The 12,127-nt window shown below is 48.6% G+C and overlaps 1 protein-coding gene across 5 annotated transcripts in view; it reads left to right on the forward strand.

The window, feature by feature from the left end:
* ADAMTS9 (ADAM metallopeptidase with thrombospondin type 1 motif 9) overlaps positions 1 to 12,127 on the forward strand; it is a 75,892-nt gene that overhangs the window by 30,044 nt on the left and 33,721 nt on the right. For all 5 annotated transcript variants that reach the window (XR_003500396.3, XM_027468026.3, XM_027468022.3 and 2 more), the window contains 12 exons: positions 2,250 to 2,416; positions 2,526 to 2,655; positions 3,210 to 3,336; positions 4,916 to 5,126; positions 5,757 to 5,921; positions 7,053 to 7,217; positions 8,025 to 8,144; positions 8,915 to 9,019; positions 9,165 to 9,332; positions 9,527 to 9,811; positions 10,468 to 10,629; positions 11,153 to 11,329. Coding sequence is in view for 4 of the 5 variants with exons in the window: in XM_027468026.3 (XP_027323827.3) it covers positions 2,250 to 2,416; positions 2,526 to 2,655; positions 3,210 to 3,336; positions 4,916 to 5,126; positions 5,757 to 5,921; positions 7,053 to 7,217; positions 8,025 to 8,144; positions 8,915 to 9,019; positions 9,165 to 9,332; positions 9,527 to 9,811; positions 10,468 to 10,629; positions 11,153 to 11,329 (1,982 nt within the window). In the remaining variant the exon portion in view is untranslated. The remainder of the gene's footprint in view (positions 1 to 2,249; positions 2,417 to 2,525; positions 2,656 to 3,209; positions 3,337 to 4,915; positions 5,127 to 5,756; positions 5,922 to 7,052; positions 7,218 to 8,024; positions 8,145 to 8,914; positions 9,020 to 9,164; positions 9,333 to 9,526; positions 9,812 to 10,467; positions 10,630 to 11,152; positions 11,330 to 12,127) is intronic.

The following is a 12,127-nucleotide window of genomic DNA, read 5'->3' on the forward strand; positions in this document are numbered from 1 at the left end:
GCTATTCACAGAGAGTGATTTCTCTAACCTGTAGGCACGTCTCTAGAGCCAAATGAAGAATGCTTGCAGTACTATGTTAGACCAGTCTGCTGCATGAACACAGCTTTTAACATGGCCATGTGTTTGTTTTTTTCACCATGCCAGGCAGTAATCTGTAGCATGATCTTCTTGGGCTCAGTAGAGGAAACAACACGTTGTGGCTGACTGTATCCCTACTGACAGCAGAATGGGTTTGCCAGCAAGTCCTGCCCGTGTCCCTCAGAGCCTGCTGGCAGCCCGTGGGGGAGGCTGGCTGCTCTGGCTCTGTGTCCCCTCCTCTGCACACCCCGTGCCTGGCACCAGGCACTCGGGGTCACTTATTTATTAGATCTCTGAGTTCGCTGCACCTTGTTTTGCAAAGACAGCTCAGCAAAACAGGCTGGTGCTGCTGTTTTGTGGTGATTTCCATGCGTGCTTTGGGAAAGGGGTGTGCAGAGAGGAGCATCTTTGACCCAAGGGGAGCAAGGAGCAGGGCAGAGCAGCACCAGCACAGAGGGAGCGAGCTGTATCTTTCAAAAGCAGGGACACACAACTCCCACAGACTGAAGAGAGGATGAAGGGACAGCAATATCCATGAGTTGTTGGCACCTTTTCCCAAAATGTGGAGCTTAGCCTAAGCACTCAATGGAACTGGGTGCACTAGGAGTGGGACTGGGGGTTCCCAGCCCAGGCTGGGGGGTGAAGAAGCTCCCTTCTTTGTGCCACTTGGAAAGCAGGTAGAGGAGACCATGGTGTAGTTTTGGCTGTCACTCTGAAAGGCTGTCCATGTTTCCAGACCCCTTATGTAGGCAGAAACTGCCCCACCAATTCCCAGGCTGTCCTTGCACTGCCACAGTCTTTGCTTTCACAGCAATGCACCAAAATGGGGCAGCACGGATGCACATCAGAAAACCCCACTGAGGGGTGATAGCTTTCTGTCCTGGGGGAGAGAGAAAGGTTTCATCATTCTTCTTTTCTAGAAAAGCAATCGTCCCCATGTGGTGCCTATTCAGAGCAGCTCACCCCAGAAGGAGCCCCAAAGAACTTCTCAACTCTTCTTGGAGGGCCCTTAATCTTCTTGGGAAGCAATGAAGTCAAATCTTCTTTAATGTTGCTTTAATATTGCTGGGAAAGCATCTCTTCATATTAGGCCTGAAGAGAAGCAAATGAGAAGCGTGCATGTGTCCACTTATTTTGCAGCTCACTGAGTGTGAAATCTCGGGCCCTCAGTACCGTGAACCCTGTAGTTGCTTAACAATTTAGGAGGAATTTGATGTTGTCATCAAGTCCAAGACGCGTACCTACTGTTGGGGGAAGATACAGTAAATGGGAAGGAATCTTTTAATGAGTTTTACCACTGCCTAATGACATTAAAGCCTCCAAAGTATGGAATTCGGTTAAGTATAGAGTCTGCTTTCTAAGTTTTTCTCCATCTATGATTGTTAGCAACCAAGCAGTGTTTTGCTTCATTATCTCTCCTCATTTGGTGTAAAAAGCTTCCCTTTGGTGTTTTGGTGTTAAGTTTGGATTTTTTCAGTACAGAGGCTTTGTAGTAATGTAGCTGTGATGGGTGAAATGGTGGGGAAACTAACTTAGGAAATTAGCTACATAATCGCATTAGTGTGAAGTTGTGCAGCAGACTGCTGTTTTCAGGAAACTGTTCCTTTTATAAAGCATTTAGGCTTTAAGCCTTCGGTGCTTTCACATACCTTAAGATTTGGAATAATAAAAAAGTAAGAGGGGAGGAGGGAGGGAGATGCTGACCAAACTCTGTGGTAATTATCCACTGGAAAATGAAGTTTAGGCAATTAGGGCACAGAAATTTACCTTAAGAACACACCTGGAAGCAATGTGAAAGTCACCCTATCTGCACGACAAATGAAAAGGTTTGGGCAGAACTGTTTCTGCGTTATACTTGGGATCCAGACAGCCCACAGCAGCCTGCTTGGCACGCCTGTTCGGTGTCTCTTCGCCCTAGGTTATGGGTGAGCTGTTTAGGAACACCTTCAGGCATTCAGCCTTCATTTTAATGAGGTTTCCAGTGAAAAAAGGAGTAGGCATGATGTCTGTAAGACCTCTGCTGCTCTCTTTACGTCCCTTCTGTTTAAGGGTGCCAGTTGACTTTTCCTCCAAATCCAGTGGAAGGGAGCACTGAGAGCACATGACCCACGTTATTATGTACCTCTGAGTTAATTCTGCGTCTTTAGTTCTTGTTTTTTGCACCTATGCAGCCTTATCTAACAGTCAAGGAGACTTTATATTAAATGGAGAGTTTGTCGTCAGTATGTTTAAAAGGGAAATCAAAGTTGGGAATGCTGTGATCGAATACAGCGGATCGGATAATACTGTTGAAAGGATTAATTCTACAGATCGGATTGAGCAAGAGATAACACTTCAGGTGAAGTATATGTTGTGCGTGTGGAAAAGTCTGCCGAGCATTATTGGACTGAAAACAGTAGGCGGTGAAGTCTGTTAGTTTACTCTGCTTTATCCCTTTTTCCTCTCAGGTTTTATCAGTGGGCAATTTGTACAATCCTGACGTTCGTTACACTTTTAATATCCCCATTGAAGACAAACCTCAGCAGTTTTACTGGAATGCCTATGGCCCCTGGCAGCCCTGCAGTAAGCTCTGCCAAGGTAGGTGCTTGGGAAGGCTTTAAAGAAGATGAAGTGGGTTCATCTGGTATCTCAGCACCCTTGATGAATCCTTCTCCGTTTGCTGCCTTGGAGATTTTCATATTATGGGCTTGAGCGTTTCCCTGGCCACGGCAGTAGGTTGCTTGTGGTGCCCCGTACCAGTTTGCAAGTTATAGCACTGCGTTGCTGCTGTTTTTCGGTTGCAAAGCAGGGAAACCTCACAGCCCCCTCTGAGCTAGGTAAGTCCTGCAGCCTGGTTTGCAGATGAGGCAGCTGGAGCACTGAAAAGGTTGTGCATTGCCTAAGGGTGCAGAAGGCATGGGTGTTTGGTTTGGGTCTATCACCCAGCAGTTCCCAGCTACGTATGCAAATCGTGCTAAATGCAGTGCAGCGTGCTGCAGCTCTCCTGCCCCTGTTCCTTCTCTTTCTGAAGGAGATTTAAAAGCATAACTAAATGTCTCTTAAATACTGCTATCAAAGGAGGTAGAGGAACAACTGATTTGATGGCTATCCTGTGTCTCAAACAACATGTTTGTTTCTTTTTTCCTGTGTAGGAGAAAGAAAAAGGAAACCTGTGTGTACAAGAGAGTCAGACCAGCTCACAGTGTCAGACCAAAGATGTGATCGAATTCCCCAGCCTGACCCGATAACTGAGCCTTGTGGCACGGAGTGTGAATTAAGGTGCACTCTACTCACTCATGTATATACATTACATCATATATTTATTGTTTACTCCTCTCTCCTTTCACCTCTGGCCTTAATCCCTTTTCTCAGCAGCCTGTCTTAGGTTTTAAAAAACAACCAGAAAAAAGGATTAACAGTTGCCTCCCTCTCAACCAAGAAGGGTCGATGCCCACCAGCTGTGTTTTGGGAGGCACTTTTCTACATTTGCAGTTTTCTCATGTTGAATTAAATTAGTGTTAACTATAGAATACATTTTTAAACAATCACGTAATGTTGAAAAATCTCATTGTGCAGCATAGTGCTTGAAATTTGCATCTGTTTAGATGAGAAAATGCTCAGCACTGTTCTACAAGCAGCCTGCAAAGAAAAAACGTGCTCAAAGCGAAAGGGTCACTAAGGCTTGGGTTTTTTGCCTCAAATGAGGAGTGAGCTTAAGTGTGGAGTGGGTTTGGGGCTGTCCCCAGACAACTCCTGGTGAGCTGGAATCGATGGAGTGTGGCCTAAATCATCGCAACCCATTTTCCTTTAAGCAGCAATCTGTTTTCCTTTCGGGAGCTTAAATATGGTGGCATTAAGCGGCTGCTGGCGTTGCAGTTTGCATTGCCGAGTTTTCTGAGGGGTTTCTCTTGCTTTGTTAAATCTGGGGTGAAAACAGCCGGCTGCGGAGCTGCTGCAGGCTGGGTTGTCGCGGTAACAGCTGTTGCCATTGCGACAGGTTGGAAACTTGAGAAGGGGAAATGCCCAAGTTTGAAAAGCAGGCAGGGATGCGAGGGCTCCTGTGATTGCTATTGACTCTAAATCCCCTTGATCTTATTCTTCTCCTGGCTTTGCTGCAGTTGCTCTCTGGGCTTAGGAATGGGGCTGTGTGCCTGCACAGGCTGCTGTAGTGGCCAGAGGTCCCCAGGCCCCACAGGGATGTCACCGCCACCTTCCCCAGGAGCTGCCCCTGCCAGGCGCTGGGTGCTCACACACCCCACTGACCCAGTCAGGGAAGCAGGGGCTTTGCTTCCCAAAAACATCCCCACGTGGGTCCTCAGGAGTTCCCCATGCTGCCCATCCTGGGAAGCAGGCACAGGCTGGGTGTCCCTCCTGGCTGGGGGGAGCACCCCAAATCCCCACCGGCACCTCTGGGCCTTGGGTGCCTTGTGGCAGTCACACGCTTGCGCTTCAGGGAGCTGAAGCTTTCGTGAAGGCCTCATGCCAGGTGCATTGACTTTTCACACCTTTCGAGCCTGGTCGGGTCACTTTCCGATGCTGTGTTTTTCAGCTTCTGGTTTTTAGGGCTGAGGTGGCTCTCCTACATTGGTATGTGGAGCAGAAAGCTGTCAAAGCTCTGTGCTTGGCCATGCACTCCCTCCCCACAGGACCACAGCATGGCTTCCTTCCTATAAGGAGAAGCTGGGGACTGTTGCTTCCCTCCAAGAAGTAATGCCAGGGGTCATTACCTAATATTTCTGGAGTGCTTGGAGACCACAGAGCACTGGGAAGAGTCAAAACTTCCCATTTAATAACGCCTTTCTGATCCCCTCGCGGGTTTTTGTGGCGCGGGGGCTGACGGCTGGTTTCCCTGGCTCAGGTGGCACATCGCGAGGAGGAGCGAGTGCACGGCGCAGTGCGGGCTGGGGTACCGCACCCTGGAGATCTACTGCTCCAAGTACAACAGGCTGGAGGGGAAGACGGAGAAGGTCGACGACCGCTTCTGCAACAGCCAGCCCAAGCCGAGCACGAGGGAGAAGTGCACGGGAGACTGTAACGTGGGAGGGTGGCGGTACTCCGCCTGGACCGAGGTAAGGCCGGCCTCCCTCGCCTCCTCGCTTGGGGCTGATTTGCTTTACAGACGGCTGTGAAAGTTGTCCACAGCCATTCTGCTCTCACTGATGTTTCTGCAGTGCGAGTGAGCCCAATGCTTCTTATTTTCCACTGAGATTAATGGAGGCTGTGTTGCCGTCAGCAGAGGGCTTTTGAAATTTGTCCCCTTTACCCTTTTCAGCAGGAAGCTGGGCATGGATATTCCTGAGTGCAGACACAGCACGGAGAGAATCATGAGCCCAGAGCGTTCCAGGGAGAGCACGGGGAAGGAGGGTGGGCTGGGGAGAGGGAATTAATCTCTTGTAAAATGAGAACAAGCATCAGCCATCGGGGGGAACTGAAAGGCAACACTTGTAAAAGTAATAATGGGGTTATAACCTGAGATGAATTTGTGAAACCCATTGCTGCAAGATTTTATTAAGCTTAGCGAGATTGGATTTTTAAAGGAATATATAAAGTAATAGCCTGTTACTTGGAGTACAAATTGTTCTTGTGGAGGTTTTCCGCGGTCTCTTTGTAGTCCTGACTGCAAGAAAGGAGGAGATGAGCGGGCTCCCAGCCTGTGACAGGGCGGCAGAGCGTGCTTGCTTAGTGCCTCCTCTTTGCAGTGCTCCAAGAGCTGCGGCGGGGGCACGCGGAGGCGGCGGGCCATGTGTGTCAACACCTACAACGACGTCCTGGACGACAGCAAGTGCAGCCAGCAGGAGAAGCTGACGGTGCAGCGCTGCAGCGACTTCTTGTGCCCCCAGTGGAAAACTGGCGACTGGTCCGAGGTAAGGGATGGCGGGCTCACATCAGTGGACTGCTGCCAGCAGAGAGACATCTCCTCTTCTTCTGCTCGTCCCTGTTGTGTTGTGTGCATTGCCTGAGTGCCGTACCCTATCAGCTCTGGCTGCCACCGCAGGGAAGGATTTCACCCTACTAATATCTTGCTCAGCTCTCTCCCTGTCTTTTATTACCATTGCTGCTTTCACTGCAGCTGGTGTCCTTCATAATGCAACAAAGCCGTGCCTTAATAAGCTTTATCTGCAGCAGGACTGGCGATGTAGGAAGTAGTCTTCAAAGGCTTCTTGTCACCTTTGTGGCCAAATAGCTCTCATTTTTATGAATGTATCGTTTTAAGAAATAATGAAAGAAATTAAGTGGAAATGGAGACTGTTAACTGACCATTGTTCTCCACAAAATACCTGTCTGCTGGGATGAGTGCTTGTGGCAGTGGAAGAGATGCTGGAAGAGGCTCTCACACACAGCTTTATCATGCATGCTCAGAAGCAAGCAAGTATGCTTTGCTTTTACAAGCCTTTGGCACACTGTTGTGTTCTACCGAAGCCCCAGAGGGCAGTGCTGCAGCTTTGCCCTACATCTCACAGCTGCTGGGAGCTGCTGGAAGATGTAGTCATCCCTGGAGCCAAGTTGTATCTGCCTTGGCAGGGGGGAAAGCATCGTTGTCTCTGTCTCTTTCTGGCCATCCTGCTTGGCACTCACGTTTGCTGTGCTTTTCTCCGTGTCCTTTGGCACATTGGAAGAACTATTGTTTGGAAAAAAAAAAATGATGAAAATAGCCACGAGACTGCGTTATGCCAGGGTATGGTATGCGGACCTTGATTTTGAGAAATTTTTAAATCAGTCTTACACCAGGATTTATCCACTTGCTGAATTTAGTGTAAATGAAAAGCCTCCATGGACTGGCACCCGTCCTTGGTGCAGTTCCCCACATGACTGTGTTCTTCCTACGCCCAAGCAGCCCCGTGTCACTGCAATACACTCGTGTGTTTTCCAGCACACGTGGTGTTTGGCTAGAGCCATATTTCCAGCCGTGTTCAAGTGATGATTTCGGGTCTGTTTTCACGCTCCAGGGAGGTGCTGCCTGGGCACCACCTGAGCTCATGTTTTCCTCCTCGCAGTGCCTGGTCACCTGTGGGAAAGGGCACAAGCATCGCCAGACCTGGTGCCAGTTTGGAGAAGATCGGTTAAACGACAGGTTTTGTGACCCTGAAACGAAGCCGGAGTCAGTGCAAACGTGCCAGCAGCAGGAGTGTGCGGCGTGGCAAGTGGGGCCCTGGGGCCAGGTACCTCCACAAAGGATTTATCCTAGTGATAACTGTGTGAATGGATTTGCACACACAAATGTGCACACCCTCCGTTCGCTTGGGGGCAGCAGTAATAACACCTGCCCATCGTGCTAAATTTGATTTGTGTCATACTGAATTGGTCATGATTTTCAAGGGTTGCTAAGGTTACACTTCTAAGTCCATGTTTAGGCACACAAATACATGGCCTAATTTTTCACCGAAAAAAAAAAAGCTGCTCCCACTGAGTAGTGGTTGTTGCTTTTAATGTTTTCCAGTTTCTGGGGGGAGTTATTAAAACAGATTTTTTTTCTGTTCAAATGCAAGTTGCTCATTTCTCTGGAGTGTTCTGGCATCTTCTTTTCCACAAAGCTGGTAATTTTTGACTTAAAAACAAACAAAAAAAAAACAGCAGTAAAGCCAATTGTCCCAGCCAGACTTATTGCCCATCAGCAAAAATATTCATTAGCTGTTTGTGCTACTGTGGGGCTGAACGGACAGTTTTAAAGAAGGATATGGTGCAGCTTCTACCAGACTGATTTACTGTGTGCAGAAGAGCAGATCATTTAAACGCTCACACCTTCATTCCTGAGGACAGTAAGTGAAGTGTGTGAGGCTCTGATGGACGCAGTAAATTAAAACTTTGACCTAATTTAAAGCTGAAACTTGTAGAGAGAAAGCAGAAGGGAAGTTGGGTTTTATTTTTGCTGCTTGTGCAACATGATTAAACACAGGCTGGGCTGATTAACGCTCTCTAACCAAAGCAGCTACTCAGACCCAGCACTTCTCCTGTCTGCCCTCTCCCAGTGCACAGTGACCTGTGGCCAAGGCTACCAGATGAGAGTGGTGAAGTGTGTCGTGGGCACCTACGTGTCAGTGGTGGATGATAACGAGTGCAATGCTGCAACCAGGCCAACAGACACCCAGGTAAATCCTGTTGTTCCTGTGCCACCTGGCATCAGTAACATGGGACCGTTTGGCGCGCACATCTCCAGCACGACTAAAATCTTAGCAATGCGGAAACGACTTAGGCCATTTGTCAAGGGCCGGGTGATCTCTCTCTTGTAGTGGAGATCAACTTTAATTTCCTGTTTGGCACTGAGTACTTGTAGGCTCGTGGAGTCAAGTCCTGGCTGTCCATTACTTCTGTTGCCAAACCTCCCAGGAGGGCCAGAAAGGACTGGAGCCCCCTGCGAGACAGTGTAACGAGGCTGAACGTGACATTTCCCTCCCCAAACCCTCACTCTCTTAGTGTGTGGAGAAGATCAGGACGTGGCTACGGGCAGCCTGGTGGGCTATGGGGAACCAGAGGGCTGCAATCAGCTCAACAACGTAACCTTTTTTACAAAGAGTTTGTAACAAAGAGTTTGGGATCTCTGAAGGGAGATAAAGCTGCTGCTTTGTAGATATGCCTTCATACCAGAGCTCTTTTAATGAACTTTCATCTCTTGCCTCAAAACATCCGTTTTTAATGCATGAAGATGGCACTTAGTTATGAGGATCCCAATTTTAGAGTTTTTAATAACTTAAAAGTCCACTGAGGTGCTGCATATGAAGCCTTTAGGGGCACTGATTCCAAATTTTGCTCATTCAGCAAGAACATACAAGGAGAAAGCACTGAAGAAAAGGTGGTTTAACTGAAACATCCACAAATTCTCCATCTCTTGCATTATTCCCCTCCTGTGTTTCCCTTACAGGACTGTGAGATAGCAGCATGTCCTCCCCATCCAAACAGTCCTGAAGCCAAGAGATCTGTATCAGGCGTTCACAGGACTCAGTGGAGATTTGGATCCTGGACACCGGTAAGCGTGTGTCGTAATACTTTCAGGATTATTTTACAGTAGACGCTGTGATATTTTTAAGTGCATTTGACTGGCTTTTAGTTCCAAAGCCCTTGTGGCATATAACAGGAAGCTTTCTAGTGGAGTGCTTGTTGCTCTTCCCTAGTGCTCCGCAACGTGTGGGAAAGGGACGCGGATGAGATATGTCAGCTGTCGGGATGACCAGGGCTCCGTGGCCGATGAGTCTGCTTGTTTCCACCTGCCAAAGCCATCAGCCACAGAAATGTGCACCGTGACACCGTGCGGGCAGTGGAAGGCCTTGGAGTGGAGCTCTGTAAGCATCGCTGCCTCTCGCAGGAGAGCCTTGTAGGCCTGGCTGCTGGAAATAGACTTCATTAATCTGTCGCGCTCGGCCCTTTATAAAGTGGGGAGATTAAGGTTTTCAGCTGTTCTTTGTTAGTGATAGCGGTCGGTCCGGTGTTCAAAGCTGGAAATGTGACTGTGTCTCCTTTTCCCACTGTAATGCAGTGCTCGGTGACTTGTGGTCAAGGTAAGGCAACGCGACAAGTGATCTGCATCAATTACAGTGACCAGCTGGTGGACAGGAGTGAGTGCGATCCAGACGACCTCCCTGCCACCGAGCAAGACTGCTCCATGTCTCCTTGTCATCCAAACAGCCACGACTACGGCAGGCCCATCCACCCTTTCCTCTATCCGGATCATCGCCTGAAACTGCACCCCGGAGGCAGCCCCAACCGAAACCGTGCACATATACCGGGAGGCAATCAGTGGAGAATCGGTCCCTGGGGTGCTGTAAGTGCCAGGATTTTCTTATTTCCATTTATTTTTCAAGGGCTAATTCAGGCTTATTATTATTTATGACTATTATTATTAACATCACCATGCAGGGAAAAAGAGGGACCCCTCTCCTTGCATGCTGCTCCCTGCTCGCTCCCCCCCGTGCTGCAGCAGGGTGAAGGCATCGCTTCCCCTCCTCTCCCAGCACACATTGCCCAGGCTCTGTGTGCAGATAGCATCATTTTCCGTAAGGCAAAAGCCAGCCTCTGTTTCTTGGCTGCCTCCTGGGGCATTTACAGCTGTGCAGAGCTGCTGCCAAAGCACAGCAGAGCCTTAATGCCAGCTCCTTGCCCACCCCCAGCCAGTTTGAAGCACTTGATCATGGAAATCTCTAAAGGGAATTAAACATGAATGTGATATTAAACACAGCGTTAAAGGCAGGGGGGATTACTCACCTGCTCAAAACCAGGCTCGTGTTTATTTTCTTTGCCTAGTCAGCACCTAAGTCATTGCACTGCTATTAGTAATAGCAGAGTTTTGAAGTTAATAATGCCTGTTAGCTGTATTACATTTCTAGCTGTGCATTCCCATGGTGTGGTGCGCTGGGAAGGAGCAGGGAGTGCTCAATTATTCCTGGACTCAGAAAAGCTATGGGCAATTGTGTCTTGCAGTGTTCTAGCACATGTGCGGGGGGGTTCCAGCGGCGGGTCGTGGTATGCCAGGATGAAAATGGATACACCGCGAATAACTGCGATGAGAAAACCAAACCCATGGAGCAGAGATCGTGCGAGTCCGGCCCCTGTCCTCAGTGGGCTTACGGCAACTGGGGAGAGGTGAGTGCATCATTCCCTACGCAGGGAAGGGTTTTGCTAGGGGATGGCTGAGAAATGGGGGAGAAGGGGAAAATCACGGTTAGAAATTAGAAATATTGGAGCATGAAAGGCAGCCTCTGATAAACAAGTGAACCCTAGCAACTGCTTGGTGGTGGTTTTGATTCCATTTGTCATGGGAAACATTTGTAGAATTTGCTTTTGCCTGGAAACAAAAATTGAGGTTTCTGTTTTTTTGAGATATGTCTAGTTCAATCAAAGGCCTTTCTTTGTAATAAAAACACTGCTCTGTTCTGAAAACTCATCCAAGATGAGCAATTGGATATGCTAACCTCAGATAATCCTGCTGGGTCTGGAAATTTCATTGTGGAGCGGTGTGAATGGCTTTGGGGAGAGAGAAGCTGATGCCTCATCTGCTTGGGGGAACATGGCTGGAGAGGGTGAGGTGGGAACAGAAACAACCCTGGGGGCTCGAGAGAGTTGTGGGTGCCCAGGTGGTGATCCTCTGTCCTCTGCTGACTTCCAGTGCACAAAGCCATGCGGGGCAGGGACAAGAACGCGGCTCGTGGTGTGTCAGCGCCCCAACGGAGAAAGGTTTACGGATCTGAGCTGCGAAATCCTTGACAAGCCACCGGACAGAGAGCAGTGCAATGTGCACGACTGTCCTAGAGATGCTGCCTGGAGCGCTGGTCCTTGGAGCTCGGTACGGCCATAAACTCTTTCTCTTTGTGAACCGTTTTGTGGATATCCCATAACAACCAATTTAATTTGCTTCAAACTAAGGTGCTAATGCTTCATGTCTTAAAACTGCACTTAAAGAGGATTATTGATGATATATTCAGAATAACACCTGTTCAGGAAGGGCTTACATTAGGGGAGCTCAAGTCCTTTAATTTAAAAGGCACTTTCTGCTAAGTAGTCAACTTCGTCCATTTTGCTACACCGTGCAAGTGCTGTGCATTATGAGTCTTGGTTCTCACGGAGTCCTTTGCATACGGATTTAAACCTGGCATTTAAGCAGTACCTTTGCATCGAAGTTAAATTGTGCTGACATTCAATGGCAACACTGCACCGTGTGCCTACTGGTTTACAAGTTGCCTGTTCTCTGCCAAACACAAACTGACAGGGTTAAAATTGTCCTAAATGGCATCAGCTTCCTTGCAGGTACAAGTGTGTAGAGATGCATGTGCATGTCCCTAGCTGCCCCATGCACACTTATATAGAAACGTGTGCATCCACACCCGTGCTGTATTTCTACTCCCATATAAAACACGTGTGATGCACTGCGCAGAGGCACCTGTAAGCTATCCTCACGCATCTCTCTGCTGCTGGAGAGTTTGTCTGGCTGGGACTCCTCTACAGAGATGCTCTTGCAGTGGCTTTAGATCCTGAGCCAGGATCTAAGATGTTGTTTTGAGTCCTGCAGCTTTGAAATTCTCCCTGCCCAGAGCAGCAGCCCCTGTGCCAGTGCAAGTGCCACATGGGGCACCTCTGGTGTGCT

The sequence above is a fragment of the Anas platyrhynchos genome, chromosome 13, assembly GCF_047663525.1.
Source record: "Anas platyrhynchos isolate ZD024472 breed Pekin duck chromosome 13, IASCAAS_PekinDuck_T2T, whole genome shotgun sequence".
NCBI lineage: Eukaryota > Metazoa > Chordata > Aves > Anseriformes > Anatidae > Anas > Anas platyrhynchos.